This window comes from Aplidium turbinatum, chromosome 9 (assembly GCF_918807975.1).
Source record: "Aplidium turbinatum chromosome 9, kaAplTurb1.1, whole genome shotgun sequence".
NCBI classification, from domain to species: domain Eukaryota; kingdom Metazoa; phylum Chordata; class Ascidiacea; order Aplousobranchia; family Polyclinidae; genus Aplidium; species Aplidium turbinatum.
In genome coordinates, this window is record NC_137480.1 from 22,357,755 (window position 1) to 22,383,938 (window position 26,184).

Consider the following 26,184-nt stretch of genomic DNA (forward strand, 5'->3'; position numbering starts at 1 on the left):
ATGACGTCATAGCTCCAAAATACCAGTGAAAACTTCAATGGACTTGCGGCAGACGTAAACGTTGATCAAAATCAAAAATATTTCAGCATGTGAATACATTTACCACATCACAACTTTTAGTAACTATTACAGATTGATTCTATCAACTTTCATTTTTAACCTATGTTTCACTCCACCCTAATACTGGTGTCTAAAAAGTTTCCATAATACGTATCTTTAGCGCTTACCTTCACAAATTATTCCATTTCCGGTGTAACCGTTAAGGCATGCACATGTGAAGCTTCCTGGAACATCAGTACACCTTGCCACTAGGTGGCAGTTGTGTTCGTTTGATGAGCACTCGTCAATGTCTGTTGCAAGAAATGTTGTTAGAAAGATACTTTTGTAAAAACATACAAGGTACCTAAGAAAGTATATTCGAGATCAATTCGAGATCAATCACCTATGAAAGTATATTCGAGTCACATTCACATAAATGATGTGTATAATTATATTGCTCCATTATTTATGAATGCGATAGCATTAAGTACAACTTGTGCAAAATCATAGATGGAAAGGAGAATCAATTCATCATCTAGTACTAATAAAGTGATGCAATACGAGACTAACTAGTGCATTCTTTGCCAGATCCCGAGTACCCTTCTAAGCAGCTGCAAAAATAGGATCCTTCTGCATTGAAGCACAATGCGTTGTCATCGCAAACGTTTTCCTCATTTTCACATTCGTTTACATCTGCAAGTATATCAAATAATGTGCTTCAATTAAGACACACCATTTGTTCTTTGCAATTTTGTAGGTCTTACCACAAACATATAAAACTTGGGAGCCTAACGTCAACGGTTTTCACATGTTTTAATTTGCTTTTTGTTACACGAAATAAAGATATGTACATGACATAAGCTAACAAGTAATATAACAAGTAAGAAATCTACGAACAATTTTACCACATCGTTTGTCCTCATCGTTCTTCTTTACATGAAAATTTACATCACATGGAATTACAGTATTACCCAATTACAATGCAACTTGCGCTAATCGTGTCCTTTCATGACTTGATTTGGATACCGAATTTCTCTTAATTGAATGTTAGGTAATTTTTATACTACAAGATAACCTACTTGTGTTGTCCGCAAAAAAACAAAACAGCAAGACAGACATTTATCTTAACTTTAGACTGTGGAAGTAAAACTCCATTATTATTTTTAAAAAGTGTTGAATCCATTGCAAAGTTATATGCATTGGATGTAAATCTGCACAATGCAGTGAAATTTTAAGTAAGATAAACCGCAAGTTAATTAATTTTTACAAAGAATTTGCTTTTACCTTCGCAATCAAATCCGTTTCCAGTAAAACCTGCCAGGCAATCGCAAGTGTAGCCACCAGATATATCCGAGCAGGTGGCAAAAAGATGGCAGTTATGCTGATTAGCAGAACATTCATTCACATCTGTAAACAACAAATGATTTTTCTTTTCTCATGCTTTTGTAATCTTATACATTTCATGTACTTTTTCTAAAGTCTACAGTTATTTTATATACAGTATATATGGTATTTCAGAGATGAAATGCAACAACTGTCAGAAAAGTGATAGATCTTCTTCTTTTTCTTTGTTTGAACCTTTTTTTCCACTCCAGGGTCGAGGGGCTCTGCCTTTTACCACTTTTGGGAGGAAAAACAGTCACTTTCATGAGGTCCCCATGTAAGTAGCATCATGAAAATGCGAAACGAAGACTGTCAAAACCGAACCTCCACCCGGAACGTTCAGCACAAGACCCCATCACGAGAACCGCTTGTTTCAGAGCGCGGCAGTTCCACCGTTGACAAATACCATCATCTCACCATCTTACAAGTGAACGCTGAGGGCATCACATCCAGCAAGGGATAGATGCAACAAGCAAATTCAAATAATTAGCAATTGAATGACTGTTGTCTTTGGTAGAAATTTAAACCAATATACAAACTTCTGGATAATAAAATGCAACTTAACATTTCTCTTGGGAAATGGCAAAACAATTAAAATGAATAAAACTTATGAGCAAATAGTTAAACAATGTTCTTACTTTGGCATTGTTTACCATTTCCAGAATAACCTTCTCTGCAAGTACATGTGTAGCTCCCATCTGTATTGCTACACAGTGCTTCAGGATGACAGTCATGAAGACCACTTCTTTCACATTCATTGTTGTCTACAATTACTATGATTAATTTCGTTTAAGTGGTAATTTATTTTTTTATTTTTTATTTATTTATTTGCATCAGACTCAAGATGGCCCATATTACATTCAAACATAAAAAGTAAAAACAAAGCAGATACTCAACTCCGAAGAGCTGAGTCGTAATGTACTAAATACAAAGATTGAAAATAACTGCCTGTTCGCATTAGTTCATAAATCCATTGATTGGAAGACAAGTTACATCGGGTTGCAAACTGATACATTTTTTTACGAATGAGAGCTTGGAGAGTTGTGGTATTGTTATCAACGAAGGCAGACGTGATACTGCATCGTTTCTGCAGATTGAACAACATTCTGTAACAACTATTGTATCCAACACGTAAGCGATTACTACTGGATAAAAGATAGATACACCATAGTTGACATGCACATAAAGGCATACAATAGGAACGAAACAACATATTTTTAACAGCAATCGAATATTTGGAAAATCTTGCTTTTAACATGTTTCCAGCGCAATACAACGACCGTAATTGTCGTTTCATGTCTTCTTTGCACTTCATGCAACAAAAAAACTTTCAGTAATGATATTATTACAAATTTAGTTGAGATCTAAGTAGAGGCAGCAATTTTATGAAGTAACTTTTATAATTGGCAACACTTTACCTTCTTGACAGCATTCACCAGACCATCCAGAATCACACTGACACTGAGAGCCGTTTAACAATCCTTCATTGTGACAAATTCTGTTACAAGGCTTTTCTTCCTCAATATTTTCTGGACAAAGTGATCCGTCACATTGGGGGGACACAACAATGGAGCGCGATCGTGTCTCGATACCATTTGGTCCACAACTAGCTGAACAATTAGACCATTCCGTCCATTGAGTCATTTCGCAATCAACTAAATAAGAAATATTGTGCTTTAATAGTTCCCTCAACAAAAATCAGTTTTTTTTCAATTGATACAAATTTTTGCAAATTTACCTAGTAGAAAATTTCACTGGAAGAACTGTTGGTCGTTTGAGGTAAACTAAATGAAGACTTGAATGGAAGAACTACTTGTCCAAAAACGACTTTTGAGACAAAACAAGTTAAAATTCTTTAAACATTTTTTGATTACTTATTTCTACGCAAACACCATCATGTGTTATAGCGAAATTAAGCCGTTTTATAAGTCAAATTTTCCGCGGAACATGCATTGACCATCAAAGAACATATTTTTGGTGATACCTACCTCAATTTTAGTAAAATGCGTCTTTTATTAGTTCTACAACTCATGTCTTCAAATGTGAAAACTGAAACAAATAAAGAACAACTATCGCTGATATGGCCAAACCTGGACAGCATCTTAGGTTGCAATTTTGAGTTTCAACTGTTTCTCCTCTGCAAATGCTTCCACCACATGAGGCTTCTGTTGCAATTCGACGTCTGGATTGGCTGCCATCACCACATGATTTGCTACAACTACAACATAATAAAAGTAAAGTAGCTTGTTTGTAATTTTGTTTATTTTATTCAAAATATCTGAAACCAGTTTCTTTCAACATCAAAACAATAAAAAACATTTCTAAAACTTGAAATAATCTCAATGTTATACTGTAGCCTACTAGATTTATGTATAAACACTGTGGATCTTGGAACCAAATTTACAATACTATCACTACTTTAACCTTATCTTGCCCGGGGTGGCGCTAATGCAGCACCACGCACATTAATTTTGCTGTTGCGGTTAAAGACCTCTAGTGAAACAGATATAATACGTAATGCCTTCTTTAGACAATGACTAAATGCATTTTTAATTTACCTTTCCCATTCCAACCACTGAGAAAATTCGCAATCCACAGGACAACAAACATCGTTACATGTTCTGTAAACAAAATTCGCTGTTGGTTAATAACTTTCACTCTTACTACACAAAACAATATTCAATTATTTTATGACAACAAAAAACGGTCGAAGTTCGGTGATAAGAAACACACACTCTCCAATGACCACTATGAACTTTCCTGATAGTTTTATTTTAAGAAAAGAATCAACAAACCTATCAAAAAAATAAAAATTAAACGTTTGCAAATATTCACCTGATTTCGATGTTACTTCCAGAACACGTTTTTCCTCCATACTGTTCTCGAACGTAAATCGTTCTTCCTCGTGACTGTGATCCTCCTCCACAAGACACAGGACATTCTTCCCATGCAGTCCACTCAGACCAAGAACAATCAATAGAACAGTTTTGTTCATTACAAGATTCTGTTTCTGCATATTCACCTACACAATTTACTCCGCCACACTTGGCAGCAGTTTGTATGATTCTTGATCTTTCCATTTCTCCACCTCCACATGTTGTTGAACAGGAAGTAAAAGCACCCCATGATCCCCATCGACAATCCACAGGACAACATCTTGTGTTGCAATGTCTTGACTCTTGAGCTTGTCCTGTACACTTAGTACCACCGCAACTATGTCTTAAACCAACACTCCTCGATCTTGTTTGAGTTCCATCACCACATGTAGCTGAACATGTATCAAAGCTACCCCAAGATCCCCATCTACAATTCACTGGACAGCATTGTGAGTTGCACGATCGAGATGAAGTAGAATCCCCAGAACAATTAGATCCGCCACAACTTGCACTCGTTGCTACTGATCGTGACCTCTTTTGTCTTCCGCCACCACATGATGCTGAACACGAACCATAATTGCCCCAAGCTGCCCATCTGCAATTCACTGGACAGCATTGTGAGTTGCACGATCGAGATGAAGTAGAAGAACCAGAACAATTGGATCCTCCACAACTTGCACTCGTTGCTACTGATCGTGACCTCCTTTGAGTTCCACCACCACATCTGGCAGAACACGAACCATAATTACCCCAAACTGCCCATCTACAGTTTACTGGACAGCATTGTGTGTTACAAGATCGGGTTGAAGTTGAAGAACCACTGCATGATCCTCCACAACTTGCACTCGTTGCTAACAATCGAGACCTCCTTTGACTTCCACCTCCACATTTGGCAGAACAAGAACCATATTTGCCCCAAGCTGCCCATCTGCAATTCACTGGACAGCATTGTGAGTTGCACGATCGAGATGAAGTAGAAGAACCAGAACAATTGGATCCTCCACAACTTGCACTCGTTGCCACCGACCGTGACCTCCTTTGAGTTCCGCCACCACATCTGGCAGAACACGTACCATAATTGCCCCAAACTGCCCATCTACAGTTTACAGGACAACATTGTGTGTTACAAGATCGAGATGATGTAGAAGTACCAGGACATCTTCCTCTACATCTTGCACTCGTTGCTACAGACACTGACCTCCTTTGAATTGGTCTTATTCCACATAATGTAGCAATACATGAACCGTAGCTACCCCAAGGTGTCCGAACACAGTTTACGGGACAGGATGTTGTGCTAAAAGGTAGAGTTGAAATAGAAGAACTACTGCATGATCCTTCACATCTCGGTAAAACACGGTAACTTCGTGATCTAGTTTGTCGTCCTCCACCACAGGTAGTCGAACATGATCCATAGCTTCTCCATGATCCCCAAACGCAATTCACAGGGCAACAGTGAGTGTTACATGACCGTGAGGAAGTAGATGAGCCGGAACATCCAGAACCTCCACAACTTGCTTTTTTGGCTATTGATCGTGATCTTGATTGTGTTCCTCCTCCACATCTAGCTGAACAAGACCCATAGCTGCCCCAACTTCCCCACTGACAATTCACTCGACTGCCGCAGCGCCTCCGCCTGTTTAAATCAAAATATTATATCCTGGAGTCTGAAAAGCTGAGAGTTAAAAAGACAATTTTGGCCCGGTACTAATTACATTTTCAGACCCAAATTAAGACACTTTTAAAAAAAATCCCACGATATCCAAAGAATGCGCGGTGCTTTTTCAAGCTTCTGGACCTTTTGGAAAGGTTACAGGCCCTTGTCCAAAAGCACTTGGTGGACCTCCTATCAACACTCCGGGTTGAGAAGGTCTACGCGACGCTTGAGACGATGTTGGCTTGACATCGCTTCAAAACACGCAGTTCTGTATTGGCAAGACACTTAAGCACATGCCAATATTAATAAGATAAGGTTACGCGATATATGAATGTAGATTTGCTGCTTCTAGCTATCTCCTGCATAATTTGCAATGGAATGTATTATCACAATAGCATTAAAACCAGAGCTGTGGAGTGTGAGTTGTAGAAATTGTGGCGTATCTGGTGTCAGAGTCGTTAAAAAAGGTCGATTTCTTCTCCGGCTTGAAACAAACGATAAACAATAAAACTTTTGTTTACAATTTCTTTTCAAAATATTGTTTTGAACAAGAAACAAAATATAGTTTCTTGTTCTGCACATTGCGCATTTTTTTAAATTTAATTTCACTTGTGTGATTGAAATTGAAACAGCTACCTTCACCAGAAAATAGAAGTGTTTGTTCTTGTCAGTTTTGGTAAAAGTAGCTGTTTCAATTTCAATCACACAAGTGAAATTAAATTTAAAAAAATGAAAGAAGACAAAAATTTAGAATAATCTGGTAACGTATAAAAATCTGGCAACATTAAAGCCGGTGTCGGACTCGGCCAATTATGAATCAAGAATTCGGAGTCGTCTATTTTTCGCCCGGCTCCATAGCCCTGCTCAAAACAAACTGACTATTATTTTTTATATTTGCTAGAACAGTAGGTAATCAAATAATTTCATTGCCTTAACCCTCTAACGTTTTGTTGTATAGGCTACAAAAGTATATTATATTTATTATATACTTTAGAAATTATGGAAACGCAACCTAGTTTTAGAATTTATTCTTAATGCGTTTGACTGTTTGTCAGTCATCATCTTATGTCCTTTAGGCAAGAGAATAATTGCCCGTGGAAGTACAAACTAAAGCTATTTTCCACACAAAGCATAAGCATTTATAATTCAGAGCGATTTGTGGCGACACTTGGTAATTAATAACACCGGAAAATTTTCCTTTGTTTAATAACTACTTACAGAACATAATACATATTTAAAACTAATTATGGAAGAAGAAGTTTTTTAGAAAAAAGCAAACAATCGGTTTAATTTTCATTTATGCTGGTTCCTGAGTCACTCCTCAATGCTCATTTACCCATATTTCATCCACAAACTACTACCTCGTCTAAAAATAACATGGCCTACTGTATATATAAATTAAAATAAAAAGATCTTATTGTGTAACCTAAATTAAAAAATTGTATAATATTTGTCATGTTTCCTATATTGCATTTTAAATGGAGAATTTTGCGAGCTCCGATAATGTATAGTTCATACAACCGCATACAACCGACAAAATACAACAGTGAATATAGGTTCCCCACCCGGGTAGCTCAGATACCGGTAATAAGATATAAATTATAATTTTTATTATTTTTATTTTTTATTTATTTACCGTCTTCGTCTCCACCATGCAGAAGAGAAAGAAATCAAACAAACAAGAAGAAGCAGCAATATCAACTTAAACTTCATACTTTGATTTTTCAGAAATTAGTTTATCGACTAAAGCTTATATTGCTGGCTGCTGGCTTCCAATGTTCTAAAACACATATTTTTTATAACACTGGTCTACAAATTTCAACTTTTTTTTTCAGGTTTGGGTTTTGACAACTGATTTTGGCTAATTTTGGGGCGCTGAATCCGAAAATGAACTCAGATTTTCTCTATCACATCAAGTTTTCTTTCTATCGTTGCCATTATTTTATGAAATTGACCAATTTTTACCCTTTTTAGTGCAGTAAAATGTCAAATATAATTATTTTCTGACAGCTATAAACTTTCAAACATAGAAATATTTTTACACAAAATTCATAAATTAGTTCAGATTTCCTCTAAAATAAAAAAAGTTTCTGTTATGATAATCGTAATAGGACATAGTGGAGATTGGTAGCGTTGAGTTTTTCCATGCTGGCTTGAACTCCCTGCCTTGGCTTCTCAGGCGTTATCTGTGGGTCAGCTGCTATCTCTGTGCACTGCATAGTGTGCAGATGGAATATCGTAGGAAGACAGCTGGCAGGAGTAGATTTGACATAGTATTAAATTCTTGCTTAGTAAGGAAGATTTATTTAGAAGTTTCATAAAGCACATGTACATTGTACAGATCAACATCAGAGTTCAAGCTGAAAAGTGGTTTGTAGAAGGAAAAGGTATTTTCATACTTTATAAGTTTGAGTTCAAGTCGGTTAGAGTTTTTGGTGTAGTGGTTTTTCTGTGGAAAAACTTGCTCTTAGAAAACTACTAACAAAGAAAGGTTATATTTGATCTCAAGCTATGTCTGCTTCCAGCAAAAGAAGAAAATGTTGTAATGATCCGGATATATTTTGTTACTTTTGTGGATGCTTCATGTTGAAGTCTCAACAATGCAATATTACCACGTTTGTAAAAAGGGTATATCTTGCTTACTTTAAAGTCAAGTTGGGGAACCAGGACAAAAGCTGGGCTTTTCATAAAGTGTGCAAGACCTGCGTTGAATGTCTGAGAAGTTGGTCGCAAGGAAAAGGTTCACAAATGAAATTTGGAATACCCATGATTTGGCGAGAGCAACAAAATCATGTTGACGATTGTTATTTTTGTCTTGTTAGTGTGAAAAGGTATAACAAAAAGAGTAAACATCGTTTGAAATATCCAAATCTGGATTCGGCATTGCGGTCAGTTCCTCACAGTGATGAAAGGCCACTGCCAGTATTTACATCACTTCCAGAACTACACGAAGAGGCTATTTCTTCTTCAGAAGCATCGTTTAGTGAAGAAAAAAGTGAAATTTTTCAACCAGCACCCGAGGATCTGTCAGACAAGCCTTCCCAGTTTAATCAGATGGAATTAAATGATTTAGTGAGGGATTTGTATTTGCCTAAGCAATCTGCGGAGTTATTGGCATCAAGGCTACAGGAAAGGAAACTTCTCAAAGCTGGTACAAGCGTGACATTTTATCGCAAACGAGAAGAAGAACTGCTTCCATATTTTGCTTCCAACAATGATTTCGTTTATTGCAACAATATAGAAGGGCTTCTTCTAGAAATGGGATTACCACAGTATGATGCAGACGAATGGAGACTTTTCATTGACAGCTCCAAACGAAGTTTGAAGTGTGTTCTACTTCACAATGGTAACGTGTACGGTTCTATTCCGATATGACATTCGGTGACAATGAAAGAAGAGTATCAGAACATCAAAACCGTTCTTGAAAAGTTAAAGTACCATGAGCATGGTTGGCTCATCTGTGTAGATTTAAAAATGGTGAATTTTTTGCTGGGACAACAAAGTGGATACACTAAATACCCATGTTTCCTATGCTACTGGGACAGCAGGGCCAAGGATCAGCACTGGAACAAAGAAGAGTGCCCTCCAAGACTCACCTTGACACGTGGAGACAAAAATATCATACGTGATCAGTTAATTGATATCAAAAAGGTTCCTCTTGCCTCTTCTTCACATCAAACTTGGTCTCATGAAACAATATGTAAAAGCTTTGGATCATGAAGGAGAGTTTTTTAAGTATATAGGCTATGTTATGCTTTTCCTGGTCTCCGTGAAGAGAAAAAAAGAGTTGGGATTTTCAATGGATCACAAATCAGGCAATTGTTAAAGGATGAAAATTTTGTAAAATCAATGTTGCCATTTGAGGCTAGAGCTTGGAATGCTTTCGGTGCTGTTGTGAGAAATTTTTTTGGGAAACAGAAAAGCAGAAAATTATAAAGATCTCTTAAGGGAGCTACTGCTTAGTTTTGAAGATTTGAGATGCAGGATGAGCATCAAAGTTCACTATTTGAAGAGCCATGCAGATGAGTTTCCAGAAAACCTTGGAAAAGTTAGTGAAGAACAGGGTGAACGTTTCCACCAGGATATTAAAATTATGGAGGAACGTTATCAAGGTCGGTGGGATTTTTATATGATGGCCGACTATTGCTGGAGTTTTAAAAGAGAAATTCCAGATGCTGCTCATAAAAGAAAGTCCCTCCAAAGAGCATTTTTAAGCTTATAAGTAAAGAGTTCATATTTTATGAAAGCTCTTTTTTTGACTGTTTCTGAACTCGCCCTGCCCAAGTCTCTTTGAGTCAATCTTTATTTTGGCACTTTGCTATTTCTGTGTGTGTCTTCAGAATTTCTGCACTCCATTGGAATGTCTATGTGCATATTGTGTGAACTGTAGGCTATAATTCAGATAATACCTTGTCCCTGTCCTATCGACATGTTCGTCAGCATAATGTAGCGTTTGATGTTATTATGGTTGCTCTTTTGCATGCCTATTTTTTATTCCAAGACATGAAATTTTAATAAAGACAACGCAAAGTTGTGTGAATATAATATAGAATGCTTGTTTGCTAATTAAAGCTAGATTATTGCAGGTAAAACAGTGTTCATTGCATCAGAATTCCTTGTTTTGACAACAGAGGGGGGGCAAAAATTGATTTTTTTCAAAAATTAGGGATATTTCATATCTCAAAAACGTGATGTGATAGAGAAAATCTGAGTTCATTTCAGCGCCCCAAAATTAGCTAAAATGAGTTGTCAAAACCAAAACCTGAAATTTTGTGTAGACCAGTGTAATTAATTATTTATCCTCATATACAACAACAGAATGAGGTTAAGAACACAGCAAAAATATAAATTCATTGCGTCTGGCATGCCAATATTTTGTAAGATTAACCTAACGAGTTTACTTCCATGAATAGTAAAACGACTTTCAATTTTGATTTATAGGATACAAATAGGCATGTACATTGTACACACTTTAACCAACTACTCGTTTGTTGACATGAGCACGATAATAAATAAAGAGTGAATTTAATTTCTACAAAAAAATGTCCTGGCTACTTCAATGAAGGTGGCCATGAGGTTTTTTGTCAGTTGAGATTAAAGGAAAGCTTGCTGATTCATATTGCGGCTTTACACTAATTCTACTCTTTGTAGTTTATTAATAGAAATATTGTATGGCTTCCTAAAATTATATTTTGTAATCAAACATTCTAAATCGTTTATTTGTCTATTGTAATAATCAAAGCATTTATAAAATCTAATCTTAAAGAGTTTTTGTTGGATTATTATCACTGTTATGTTCACATGATGTGGAAAACTATTGTTAACAACTCTAGTCAAAGCTATGTAGGCTACATTCTACGTCTAACAAACGTTTCGAGTGTATGCTGAGGACTGCGTAACTTTTTGTTTGGCAAGAGCTTGCTTTTTCATCATTATATATACTCGCACTGCGGTTTGGTAGATTTCCAAAGTGTAATCACTATTATAAAAAAAAATCTGATTTGTTGTTCCGTTTTTACAAACGGTATCGCTCGTTTGGAATCAGAAAAGTCATGGCTGGTTTATGGCATGGACATTGTTTAACTCAACTTTCACTTAATTGTTGCTACATACCCAGACAGAAAAACATCGGTCGTTATTTCATTGATTTAATGTCTGCAGGATATTAAAGTATAAGAAATTTCTCTACATATAAATATCCACACGAGTTTTTGGTGGAATGCATTGATAACACATACCGAGACCTTCCATAACCAACACTTAAACTTTTATTTCTTTCATCGCTGCATCTTGACATGATCATGTGCTAGCTTCCGTCTCAGCCCCGACAGTTCAGTCTGTGATCCTCACTTTACGAACCAAAAAAACTCAAGATCAAACAACGCTGGTTCAATTTTCGGTGTGTGCGTTTGAACATTCAGCAGCACATATTGGATGGAATATTTCGCAGACAACCACAGTTCAACAATCGGAAAGTTCAATGTGTCAATCTCGATGGAGCGGGTTTGAGTTAGTATATTCAGCCAAGCATGCAAAACTGCGAAGATGCTCTCAAATAAGTTTCCTCAATCCAAGGGAAAATATTTCCACAATCAATTAAATCTACAAAACACCTAAGCAGTGACTTTCTTGACAAACCAGGTCTGAATCTGATAAACTTGAGCACAAGGAACTCACCAATAAAAACTTTATGATAACCTGCTACTTCTTACAGATACGATCAGATAACGAAAGTTGCATCTTAAAGGCAACTTCAAGCAGAGATCCTAAATATTGTTTCAACTATTTATATATTTTTTCTACAGATTTCAACCAAATTTTGAAAACTTGATGGAAGAAAAAGAAGATTAGCTTACACAATGAAGAAAAATTTCGCTTCAACAGCAACAAATTGGTTAAAAATAGTGTTGTTTTTTAATTTAGTTGCAAAGTTATTTTTAAAAAAAATTCTGAAAATATTGAATTGGACATTGTAGCCTACTGTAGATAAAAGTACAGTTTACTGTATATAACCAATTTTTACAAAGAACATTATAAAGTTTTTTTCTTATTTTGTGATAACAGATTTAGACAAGGAAGTGCAGCGGCTAATTAACAATTATATTTGTTTTTTCGAAACTGAAATAAACTTACTTCTGTGCCAAAGGATATTTGGCATTGATGCATCTGGCTTGCATTGAAGCGTTTCCGCGTTTCGATATTACAATTAAATTGTCTGCAAACCGTCTTAGCTTATTTACACGATATTTGTGCTTAGAAATTTTTTTTAATCTAAGCTCACTAATTAATAGGCCTACATTTTTTGTTAATATAAATACGCGCACCCAAAGCTGTTTGCGTTTTCTTTCTTAGCTACCGTTTTCCATCAGACTTTTTGTGTTTTTATTCATGATATTCATTATTATGAATAGAAATAATTATTTTTTAACTTTTAACAGTAGCAAGGTAGAATCCTTTGCTGACAGCTGTCGAAAATTCGAGACGAACCAATTAAAACGATTTAGCTGGCACGATGAACGTTATTTTGCAACTGCTAATTTTCGCGTACTTTATACCTAATAAACAGATGAAACCAAGCAATCATACGGCATTTAACATAACCGAATATATCAAACTGAATGTTATAGTCGTCATTTTATTTACGTTGATTTTATGTAACTTGTGACCTGCCTCACTACATAATCACATTCAGCGTTTTCTGGTACAGACGCTGGAATTGATTACCACCGCACGACGCGTGTAATCAATTAGGCGTTCTGTACCACATTCCTTAGTTGATTGTTTTGCGTTTCTTTCTTGGTATACAGTATATTGAGTTGTTTTCGTGCACATAAGGGAGTAAGTACAAGAGGTAAATGGTTTTCTCACTTGGTTGGCTATCGCTACAATTATTATTGTTTATTTTATATTAAACGTCTGGAAATACAACAGACATTTAACTGGCGTCGCCGGCAGGATTTTTACAGAATTTCTACAGGATTTTAGAAACATGGAGAAACTGATCGAAGTCCTGCAACAACAAATTGCCAACCAAGAACGCCAAACGAAGGAACAAATTGCCAACCAAGAACGCCAGACGAAGGAGCAAATTGCCAGACAAGAAGACCGTCACCGAGAACAAGAAGAACGTCACCGAGAACAAGAACAACGTCACCAAGATCAGACGAAACTACTCATGGAGCAACTACGAGAAATGCGAGCCCAAACTTCAAGACCACAACCAACAGCAATACAACAACAGGTATCTTTACCTGAGTTCGTAACGTTCGATGCCACCACTGAACTTTGGGCAGACTATTGGAAGAGGTTTAACACCTTTGTAGCAGCACATTCAGTCGCACAAGACAAAATGCCGCAAGTTTTTCTCACCAATCAATCACCTACAATCTACAAAATGTTAACAAATTTGGCTGCGCAGGAAACAAACCCAAAGGAAGTCAACGATCTCACCATGACGGAAATTACAAATTACATGGCTCAACAATTCGACCCAAAACGCTTCATCGTGAGGGAGCGATTCCGTTTCTGGAGCGAAATGAAGCGCAAGCCCGGTGAAACAGCTCAAGAACTAGCCATCCGCATACGCCAGGCAGCTGCCACCTGTGACTTCTCGTCCATTTCAAATCCATAGGACAAAGCTTTACGTACTCGTTTTATTTGTTCAATAGGTAACGAGGCGGTGCTTAAGACGTTATTCAAAATCAGAGCTGATGAACTTACTTTCTAACGTGCGGTGGAGGTTGCATCAGAAACCGAAGAGGCAGTCAAGGTGGCCGAAGAAACTCTTTACGGCACTCCACCAGCACCAGTTGCGAAAGTAAGGACCATCAGTAAACCTCCAAAAACTAGGCAACTTACAGGTACTTTCTTTTCTTCTAAAAATAAAGAATGCTATCGCTGTGGTAATTTCAACCACAACGCCAATGACTGTAGGTTTAAGAAAGCCACTTGCCACTTCTGCAATATTACGGGACACTTACAGAGTGTTTGTCGAAAGAAAGCTAGACAGTGTCTAACTTTCAGTGTCTAGCATTGTCGAAAAGCTAGACAGTGTCTAGTCGAAAGCTAGACAGTGTCTAGTCGAAAGCTAGACAGTGTCTAGCATTGTCGAAAGAAAGCTAGACAAACCTTCTAAGGTAAATTGTATCGGGGAAATTAACATGCTCTCTAGTTCTTGCAGAAAACCTCGAAGTTCAAAGTTAGAAGTACCGATCTCCATTAATTCGGTAACCACACACTTAGAACTAGACACTGCTACAAATGGAAATTTCCTTTCCAACGACGTCTGGACTCGGGTAGGCGCACCTCAATTGCAAGCACCAGTGTCGCAGTTCCAATCTGCTACCAAGCATCTAGTACCAATCACGGGTTCTTTCACGACCCAGGTAACTTGTCCTTCCACGGAAAGGTCAGATAATATTCCTTTTGTAGTCACGACAGTCAAAGGACTAAACTTGCTAGGTCGTAATGCAATCTCGTCTTTAGGAATTTCTATCGATAAATTCCTTCTGTCTAACTATTCTACTTTACAGAGTAGGCTATCCAGTTATGCGACAAGCCTGATAAGAGTCTGGAGAAAGCATGCTCCCTCTTATGTGACGAGTTCAAAGATGTTTTTAAGCCTGAACTCGGGTGTTTACGAGATTATGAACTAGACATAGATTTTAAGTCTGATGCTAAACCTGTTTTTCTCAAACCTAGGCCTGTACCTTTTGCGCTAAAGGAGGACTTAGCACAAGCCTATGATTCGGGCATTGCACGTGGTGTATGGACACCAGTTCAGTTTTGCGATTGGGGCACACCGGTTGTTCCAGTCCGTAAGCCTTCAAACTCTTCAGAAGCGAAAGCCAAGTTACGCATATGTGGCGATTATTCAGTCACGGTGAACCCTTCCCTGGAGACCCATCGTCACCCGTTACCCTTACCGGAAGACTTAATGCAAAAGTTGGGTGGTGGGTATGGTTTCAGCAAGATAGACTTGGCTGATGCCTACAATCAGATTAGACTTGGTCCTGACAGTCGAAAACGACCAATTCATTAAGGGCGGTGCTGAAATTGATATTCCATTAGGAGTGTCCCCTTAAGTTCTGATAAATAAAGCAGTAAATCTTAACTTATTATGTCCGGTAATATGTATGCAACAAAATAATTAAATCTGCATATGCGATTGCTTTATTGCATGAAAATGACATTAAATAATACAATATTGCTATATATGCATCTTTCTTTACTCAAAACAAGATTGTAAGAAGTTGATAGCTCGCAAAAACTTTTGCACGATCAAATCTGGCCCGCCTGAGGAAAAGTTTGAACACCCCTACCGTATATGTTGGACCATTACTTTAATAATAATAGACAATACAATTACTGTAAAATCTGAAGGGGACTAAAACTATTTAATCTCCTCGATGCAAGGCAAAGCGACTATAATCATTGCATTTGCCAGATTCCGAATACCCTTCCATTCAGCTGCAAAAATAGGAGCCTTGTGCATTGAAGCAGAAGGCATTTTCATCACAATCGTTTTCTCCATTCTCACATTCGTTTACATCTGCAAGTATATCAAGTAATGTGCTTGTGTTAACATTTTTAAAGTGTTGATCACGTGATATGATTACCCAAGAACAGCATATTTTACTAATCGAGTCCTTGTAAGAGTTTGTTTAAAAACCAAAGTTTTGTTTAGTCACTTGACAGGCGATTTTTATGCTTGGCGACAATAAACTTCTGTTGTTATATTTGTTTATAAAAATATCTGAATTCGCTTTATGTGGATTTGTATATTGCAATGAATCTTTGAATTAGAAAAGGGCAAGTTAAATTTTTGTAAAACATTTTGAACTTTTGATAGATTTGGTGCTTTTTTACCTTTGCAATCAGTTCCGTTTCCGATAAAGCCTCTCAGGCAATTGCAGGTGTAGCCACCAGATGTATCCAAGCAAGTGGCAAGAAAGTGACAGTTATGTTGATAAGTAGAACATTCATCCACATCTGTAACAAAAAAGTGAACCTAATACTTTCATATTAATTTTGTAATAACAAAATGATTACAAGTTTCTGTTTATTTTTCTATTGATGTAAACAGTTAATATATATTAAAAAACAAGGACTACAAAGTAGAACATTTATAACTGAAGGAACTCTTTCTTTTCCGAAGTCAAGCTATTTCTTTGCAAACAATAAATTCCTAAATTCATTTTTACAAATCTGAAGCTTTCCTGAACAGATTCCACAAAATTTCCTGGAAAAACTTAAAACTGAGCAAAGTTTAATGAGCTCGAAAAAAAAACTATAATATCAATAGATTTCTCAGCGGTGTTAGAAACAATATGAAACCCTCTAGACCAGTGCTTTTTAACCTATTGAATGGTACGCGCTTGTACAGATGAAGCAAATTTTTAAACTGATGACAAACGTGACGCAAATGAAGCAAATGCAAATTGTTTATGATCTTTACGTATCGTTATGTGCAATATTTCAATTAAGCCTAATAGAGTAAGGTTTTGCAAACAATAGCCCTGTGTCTTTGACTATTTTGTGCCAAATCAGTCTTGTGGTTGACTTCATTGGTGGATTATTGTGAGTTCAATTGTCCGCTTTGTTAGTTGGCACAAATTTTAATGTTATTATCTTTGACCTACATGCAAGGTCAAAGACTCGTTTGCTGTTTAGTATCTTAACAAGGGTTGCTAATTTTGCAGTTTACCCTGGGAATTGGGCTAATTTTGATTCGGAATGCGGTTTAGGAAACTAGTGCTATTAAAACGAGAAAATGAAATTGTTTCTTTAATAAAGCACTTGCATACGAGGAGCACTGGAGTAAGTGCGAACCGTTGTTCAAAGCTTACTCCACAGTGTAGATACTAACGATCTGTTTAAGCCTAATGCTGCGAGTTTATTGTGGTAATATCGAATTACACCAGCTTTCGGAACACAGTTCCCTAGTCATGTGCTATGACGAATGGTGTTGAATCCAGTGAGTGGTCCTTTAACCCAGGGGTGTGCAACCTTTATTACAGGACGGCCAGATATAAATAAATGGGTGAAACCGCGGGCCGCACGTTTATTCAATATATGATTTCTAGTAGTTGCAGGCACAAAAAAGAGGTTTTTTGTAATTCATGGTAACTTTATGGAATTATTAAGAGTTATCTCCTTGCAGAAATAATAAGTTAAGACAAATAAATTTCTGAAGAAAACTGCTATTCAAAGTTATTGTCACACCGTCTACGAGTTCAGTGAGAAGTTTGCAGCTGGCTTCTTTTTCCGACGGCTTTTTCCAAATTTACTTTAATGGAAGTGCTCGCAATTCGAAGTCCATTTTCCAAGTGTTCGTCTGTCAGCACCGATCGATAGGGAGATTTCATGACACCAATTGTAGAATAAAATTGTTCGCACAAATAAGTTGAGCCAAAAAGAGCCATTTTTGAACCCATGGATTTTTTCAAATGTGGAAAGTCATCTTGGTTGAGATGTTTTCGGTAAAAGTCGCCCAAGATTCATTTCTAAATACATTGCTTTCAAATCCATTTTCTCTTGAAGATCAATCAGTTCAAGTTGGATATCAGCTGGTGCTTTGTCAATGTCTGTGTTGAATGGCGAAGAGGATATACCAAACAAATGTTCATGAGATTTCAAGTCCTTGAAACGAGCCAAAAATTCATGCAACAATTTTTCAAGTTGGTCTGCAAATTCAGTTTTCTTCTCAGAATGCATTCCATAGTTTCTTAAAGTTGGAAAGTGGAAAGGATTTCCTACCTGTGTGTGAACTTTCGAAAGTCGTAATTTGTTCATAATGCCTTTTATGTGACCATACATTTTTACGTTCCAAATAATTAAATACACTGGATTAGCGGTGGCAGGTGGGAGATTTCTAAAATGGTTAACAGAAGTAGCGAAATCTACAATAATCCACTCCACAATGAATTGTTCACACGTACCAGACTAAACTAAATTATAAACACGTTTCGCGGGCCGCACAATTTTTCTTTGCGGGCCGCATTTGGCCCACGGGCCGCACGTTGCCCACCCTGCTTTAATGTGGCTCTTTGGTTTAGCTTGAGGCTGCCGGCTGTTGAGTTTCTGTGCTGTTGGTGTCATTGCTGTGAAATTTTGTTGAGTCAGTTGTTAGTAGATTAGGTGAAGTAGTTCTTCCCTTTCGGCACGGTTGTTGATTTTTAGATTTTGTCTGCTTGTGAAGATGGCCTCTTTGAAACGTAATTGTACCGTGTCATTTTCTCTGGCAATAATTTTAAATTCAAAGTCGGCGTGGTGTGTTGTTGATGATCAAAGTCCAAACTTTTGTCTGAGCTAAATTTTTCTTTGATGCGGGAGTGGAATGGGTGGATCGTGCTGCCTATATAGCTTTCCCTGCATTTTTTGCATGTGATCTTGTAGACACAGTTCTTGGTTGGCAGTTCCGTAGTTGGCAGTTTTGCAGCCGGCAAGGTTCGGATTTTTGTGGTTTTTTGACCAAAAGCCAAAGAGCCACATGAAAGAACTACTCACTGAATTCAACACCATTCGTCATAGCACATGACTAGGGAACTGTGTTCCGAAAGCTGGTGTAATTCGATATTGCTACAACGAACTCGCAGCATCAGGCTTAAACAGATCGTTAGTATTTACACTGTGAAGTAAGCAACGATCATGCTGCTAAAAGCGAAACTCAATCAATTGCATTGTTCAAAGTTTGAACAGAACTGTTTTAGGCAATGAAATGCAACCCTTCTTTGGAAAAAACTTGAAACAAATTATAAATTTGGAAAACTTATGAGCAAACAGTTAAACAATGATCTTACTTTGGCATTCTTTACCATTCCCAGAATATCCTTCCTTGCACGTACATGTGTAGCTTCCATCTGTATTGCTACACAGTGCTTCAGGATCACAGTCATTAAGATTACTTTCACATTCATTGTTATCTACAAATTACTATGATCAATTTCGTTCAAACTGTAATAGGCTACACTTTGTACTTGATGCAAAATAAATTTTCAATAATGTTTTTTTTTGCAAGTTTACGCAAGCACATCATTGTCTCAAGCACTCATTTGTTGCAGAATAAATAAAAGTTTTGTATATAATGCAGCAATTTTACGAAGTAATTTCTACAATTGTTGACACTTTACCTTTTTCGCAGCATTCACCAGACCATCTCAAATCACATTGACACTGAGAGCCATTCAACAATCCTTCATTGTGACAAATTCTGTTGCAAGGCTTTTCTTCATTGAAACTTTCTGGACAAATTGATCCGTTGCACTGGGGGGACACAGTAATGGAGCGCGATCGTGTCTTGATGCCATTTGGTCCACAACTAGATGAACAATTAGACCATTCCGTCCATTGAGTTATTTCACAGTTAACTGCAAAAGGCATACCGATAATGATCCCCCCTCAGCAAGAAAATATTTGTTTAAATTTGTAAGAATTGGCCCAAACATAGCAAGTAGAAAACTTTGCAAGAGTATAGGCTTGCTTCACTAAAAACTACATAAATATTCAAAAATTTAGATTGAAAAAAAAAGCTATCGCTCAATTGACCAAACCTGGACAGCATTTTATGTTGCAATCTTGAGCTTCGACTGTTTCTCCAATGCAAATACTTCCGCCACATGAAGCTTCTATTGCAATGCGACGTTGTCTGGATTGGCTTCCATCACCACACGTTTTGCTGCAACTACAGAATAATAAAAATCAATTTGTTTGTTTGTTCTTTTGTCGTTTTTTGTTCTAAAGTTTAAGAACGATTTTTTTTTTGATTAAATTATTTCAAAATTGAAACAATATTGTTTTTTTTTTCTTTCGTGGTATTATGATGTTTTCCCGGTGACCTGGCAAAAGTTATTTCTCTTCTTCAACCTCAAAAAAATAAAATGGTAAATTTAATGTTTCTGTATGTCTAAACATCATGGATTCTGAACTCCATCTTATGATATCACAGATTTCCTATATACCAAGTCCAGTGAAATGTATAATGCCTTCTATAGATATTGACTAAATGCATTTTTAATTTTTACCTTTCCCATTTCGACCATTGAGAAAATTCGCAATCCACAGGACAACAATCATTGTTACATGCTCTGTAAACAAAGCTCGCTGTTAGTTGACAATTAGCAATCGTTACTTAACAGTTCTACTTATTGCTACGTTAACAATATTCAACTTATTTAAAACAACTAAACTCAGAAAAATTTGAAAAAAAAATACTGAATGAAAAACTAACAAACGCCCGCAGTAATCGTTGCTCATAAGCCTACATTTGTATCAAAAAAATAATCAAAACTTTTAAAAATAAATCACTCGTGTATGAATATTGACCTGGTATCGTTGTCACTTCCAGAACATCGTTTGCCTCCATGTTGCGCTGAGACGTCAATTGATCTTTTTCGTGATTGTAATCCCCCTCCACAAGTCACAGGACATTCTTCCCATGCAGTCCACTCAGACCAAGAACAATCAATACGACAGTTTTGGTCATTACAAGTTTCTGTTTCTGTATCTTCACCGACACAGTCCACTCCGCCACACTTGGCAGCAGTTTGTATGGTTCGTGATCTTTCCATTTTTCCACCTCCACATGTAGCTGAACATGTACCGTAGCTACCCCAAGATCCCCATCTGCAATTCACAGGACAACATCTTGTATTGCAATTTCTTGACTCTTGACCTTGTCCTGTACACTTCGAACCACCACAACTATCTTTTAAAGCAGCACTCCTCGATCTTGCTTGAGTTCCACCTCCACATGTAGCTGAACATGTACCATAGCTACCCCAAGATCCCCATACGCAGTTCACTGGACAGCATTGTGAGTTGCACGATCGAGATGAAGTAGAATCCCCAGAACAATTGGATCCGCCACACCTTGCACTCGTTGCTATCGATCGTGACCTCCTTTGAGTTCCACCTCCACATCTGGCAGAACACGAACCATAACTACCCCAAGCTGCCCATCTGCAATTCACTGAACAGCATTGTGTGTTACAAGATCGAGACGAACTAGAAGAACCACTGCATGATCCTCCACATCTTACACTCGTTACTAACGATCGTGACCTCCTTTGAGTTCCACCTCCACATCTGGCAGAACATGTACTATAGCTACCCCAAGATCCCCATCTACAATTCACAGGACAGCATTGTGTGTTACAAGATCGAGACGAACTAGAAGAACCACTGCATGATCCTCCACATCTTACACTCGTTACTAACGATCGTGACCTCTTTTGAGTTCCACCTCCACATCTGGCAGAACATGTACCGTAGCTACCCCAAGATCCCCATCTACAATTCACAGGGCAACATTGTGTGTTACAAGATCGAGACGAACTAGAAGAACCACTGCATGATCCTCCACATCTTACACTCGTTACTAACGATCGTGACCTCCTTTGAGTTCCACCTCCACATCTGGCAGAACATGTACTATAGCTACCCCAAGATCCCCATCTACAATTCACAGGACAGCATTGTGTGTTACAAGATCGAGACGAACTAGAAGAACCACTACATCTTCCTCCACATCTTGGTGAGACACGGTAACTTCGTGATCTAGTTTGCCGTCCTCCACCACAGGTTGTCGAACATGACCCATAGCTTCTCCATGATCCCCAAACGCAATTCACAGGGCAACATTGTGTGTTACAAGATCGAGTCGAAGTAGATGAACCGGAACATCCAGAACCTCCACAACTTGCTCCTCTGGCTACTGATCGTGATCTTGATTGTCTGCCTCCTCCACATCTGGCTGAACAAGACCCATAGTTGCTCCAACTTCCCCACTGACAATCAACTCGACTGCAGCGCCTCCGCCTGTTTAAATCAAAATATTGATGTAGCAAATACGTGAAAATCTATTCGACGCTCGAGTGCCAGTTTGATATCGCTTCAAACTATACGCGGCTTTGTATTGACAAGACGCTTAATTGCATGCCATAATTAATGGGAGCACACGAAACTGATACAAACTTATACAACTTTGTTCAAATCTCATAAACAACATACGGTAGAAACCTCCAATAAAATATTTTCATCTTATGTTTTTTTTTGCGGTTGCATTTCAAATCGAAACTTTTGCGGCCTGCCGACAGCGGTTTTTATTTGATACGGCTTGCGATAGTGAATAAACTTCTCATCTCTTTTTTGAGATATCTGTGACTACATATAAAATTGTGAACTATGTCTTTCTTTTTTGGGCATGCAATTTTAAGATACTTTTTATGGTTAACTAAATTTAAAGAAAAAAATATTATTGAGAGTTGAAACTTTCTTTTTAAGAGCTTGCTTAATTTAACCGTATCTGTTACTGCTTCCTTTTGGCGGCAAGAGTTACTGGCCGAGACCATCAGGTCTACGTCTCTGTTATTGCTAATTACTCCGTCGGCTTATATCAAATAACAACTGGAAAATGTATGACGTTGGTCAACAGCCTTATCTATCACTTCAATCAATTTATTTCGCAAAATATATTCGTGATTGTGTATTTTAGGTAGAAAAGGTGATAAAGACTCGGTTTTTGACCTATTTTCGCCATTTTTTTGTCAAATTTCTCAGTTCACATTTTATTTTGAAAGTCTGCTTGCATTGAACACAGAATTTCATCAATTTTGTTTTTCCGTTTCTGTGCAAACAGTATTCCATGCACTTTTTGCACTACAAAGCAATTTGTGCCAATAACTAATTACCTTCCTAATTGATGTCTGCCAGCAAAGAATGACTCGTATTGCGTCAGAGACCGACTCCCTACCCAGACAGCAAAATCGACGTTGAATCAATGCAAAAATGACGGATTTTGACGCTTGGATACGAAATGGAATTTTAGCGCCGTTGCGTTTTGACTGACAAACACAAAATGAAGCCGCACGCTAATAGTAAACCGTCAATCAAGCTATTGAATATCAACAAATTTCTTGCATTTCATAACTGGCTCTGACAAAAGGTTTATTGTGAACTTCACAATTATCCGATACCAACATAATCGGGATTAAAAGTTGGGGCAAGTAAAAAAAGTAAAAATCAAGAAATATCAGGTTTCTAGCGTCACTGCTTCTATGTGAAATTGCTGAATTAGCAGAGAGCGAGACTATAGGGTCTACGCCAGTAACAGGAACGGTTAATATATTTGTGCAAATCACAGCAAAATACATAGTAAGGATAAAAATTGTCTAAAACGGTATTGCTATTTAGTGACAATTTTGATCAGTTATGGAATCAACCCTCTATTTTGACATAATTTTCAGCATAAAACGTCAATTTGAGATTAAAAAATTTGATTATTTTTTGAAATTATTTACATTTATCCGACGAAATACACCCTGATAATATGAATCCTTAAAATAATTATATATTATTATATTGGCTTATTTACCGTCTTATATATGCATTAACATAAAAAAGATCCTATTATGTATACTTAATTAAAAAAATTGATAATATCTGTCATGCTTCCTATATTGCATTTCAAATGGAGAATTTTGCAACCGCCGATAATGTTTTATAGTTCATACAACCGCAACAGAGAATATAGGTCCCCCAACCGGATAGCTCAAATACCGGTGATAAGATATAAATTATTATTTTTATTATTATTATTTTTTGTTTATTTACCGTCTTCGTCTCCACCAAGCAGAAGAGAAAGAAATCAGACAAACAAGAAGAAGCAGCAATATCAACTTAAACTTCATACTTTGATTTTTCAGAAATTAGTTTATCGACTAAAGCCTATTTAGCTACCTTTTACTTGTCTAAAAAAGTTGTTTTTCTGTAGTTTTCATTTTCATAAACAACGACAAAATGAGGTTAAGATCTTTTATAGCATAAATACAAGTTCATAGTGTAGCTCTTAGGTCCAACATTTGACAAAATTAACTTACCGTATTTACTTCAATGAAAATAAAAAGACTTTTAATTTTATTTTAATGTAGATGAGGATGTATTGTAAATAGACATGTACGCCAACTAAATACTCGTTTGTTGAAATGTGCACGAGAAAAACTACAGAGTAAGTTTAACTATTTAAAATAAAGATGCCCCTTGCCCAGGCTACCTCAATGAATATAGGTAATTGGAGTTTCGTATTTTCTGGCAATTAAAATTAAGTGCAATTGTATAGTTTTATAGCAATATTTTTTCCCTCACATTGTAAATTGTTAAATTTTCTGCAGGAATAAACAAGGCATAAAGTCTACGTGGAAGAAAATCATTAATACATATGTTTTTGCTATGTCCGAATAAAATAGAACATCATTTATATTTGACAAAACTGTAGTAAGCTCTATAGTAGCTTATATGTTGCTAACAAACGTTTCAAATGGGAACACTTAATTTTTCCCTCATAATGACAATAATGATAGGTTAGAAGAATGTGGTTTATTTCATGGTAGTTGCAGGGTTATTACAAAAAAGCTTGCAAAAAAATATCAACTTAAACACTGTGTAGATAAAAGCACGTTTCATAAAAAAAGAATCGCTTTTTACAAAAAACCTTGTAACCTTAGTTTTTCTTTATAGCCTATCATCATATTTCGATAAAAAAGTGTAGTGACTTGCAATTAACTTAACTGTCCAACTATTTTTAAACTAAAATCGGGTTTCACTTTAGATAATATATTTCTGTCGCTTACACGATGTTTGTGTCCAGAAACTTTTTTAACTTTAGCTCGGTATTACGCGCGTTCTATATCTGTTTATGTTTTGTTCGTTCACTATTGCTATCCATCAGACTTTGTTATGTAGTTATCATGGCCTACTTGTTATTTTGGCCAAAAATAACAAATTTTAACTTTTAACACCGACACTTTAAATTACTTCATACAAAGCCTTTTTTCAAGCTTAAATTAGAGCTACCTATTCTAATCCTAATTCTAAATTTAGCGGTTTATTAGGCCTATAATAAAAAGGGACTTATGTTGTTTTATGGGGTACCGTATAGTTAAAATTGTTCATTAAATCTTGGGCTCCATTCGGAATATTGCTGAAAACACAACTGTCCACAAAATTTTCCAAAATTTTACAAATATGTACAAGCGCAATACAAAAGAATTTGATTTTTTTCTTCTTGCTTTTGTTTTTGCATTGATGACAATAACAAAGACCTTACTGCTGTACAAAAGTACTTCATTTAAATCCCTCTCTTCGTTTATTTCTATCATCAAACCTAATAAGCTTATTGGTTTCAAAGAAACTGTTTTTCGACATGGTTTCTTCAAATATCCTTGATCCAAAAGTTTCATACCACAGGAAATGCAGCCTACTCAACACCGCTTTCCAGATATTCCTCTGCGTAGGTTACTGAACTGCAGTTAGTGACTAACATATCCAAAATAAACTGGCAAGACTACAATTGGGCTTGGTTATATTTGCATTTAGTTTGTGATTGTATTCTTTACTCATTGTATCACTGCAGTATTCTCTGTCCAGCTTACCAAAATATCTACAAACCGTAGCCGGGCCTGATCAAGAGCAAGATTTCTGGTGTTTTTCTTTCAGAAAAAAAAAAAATGTGAAAATAATGATGTGAATATTTATGAAAACAGGACTTGAATATTCGTTTGGAACTCTTCGGGTTTATTAGGGTGATATAATCAATCAAGGGGGCTCTGTTTTTTTAAAAGGTGGTTATACAGTGATTGCTTATCGTTTGTGTGCTTTTATTCGGAATATTGTCAAATAAATAATTGCCCCTCAAATGATTCAAAATTTTCACGAATGTGTACAATCGCAGTATCA

The 26,184-nt window shown here is 36.7% G+C and overlaps 1 protein-coding gene across 1 annotated transcript; it reads right to left on the reverse strand.

Moving 5' to 3' along the window:
- Positions 1-15,607: 15,607 nt before the first annotated feature.
- LOC145777622 (SCO-spondin-like) lies at positions 15,608-24,198 on the reverse strand. Its single transcript, XM_082589056.1, has 8 exons — positions 24,064-24,198; positions 20,776-22,269; positions 20,475-20,537; positions 20,004-20,134; positions 19,584-19,820; positions 19,254-19,376; positions 16,321-16,443; positions 15,608-16,003 (listed from the first exon to the last, which is right to left on the reverse strand). Exons 1-8 carry the CDS (start codon positions 24,138-24,140, stop codon positions 15,918-15,920), a joined length of 2,334 nt encoding a protein of 777 aa, XP_082445182.1. The 5' UTR covers positions 24,141-24,198; the 3' UTR covers positions 15,608-15,917.
- Positions 24,199-26,184: the final 1,986 nt, after the last annotated feature.

What these genes read in the sequence shown, in the direction of transcription:
- LOC145777622 (XM_082589056.1), bottom strand. Translation starts at nt 24,140, where the DNA reads ATGAAGTTTAAGTTGATATTGCTGCTTCTTCTTGTTTGTCTGATTTCT. An exon ending in TGGTGAATGCTGCGAAAAAG is followed by an intron (nt 19,377 to 19,583) that starts GTAAAGTGTCAA and finishes AGTAATTTGTAG; the next exon opens with ATAACAATGAATGTGAAAGT. An exon ending in AAACGGAACTGATTGCAAAG is followed by an intron (nt 16,004 to 16,320) that starts GTAAAAAAGCAC and finishes ATATACTTGCAG; the next exon opens with ATGTAAACGAATGTGAGAAT.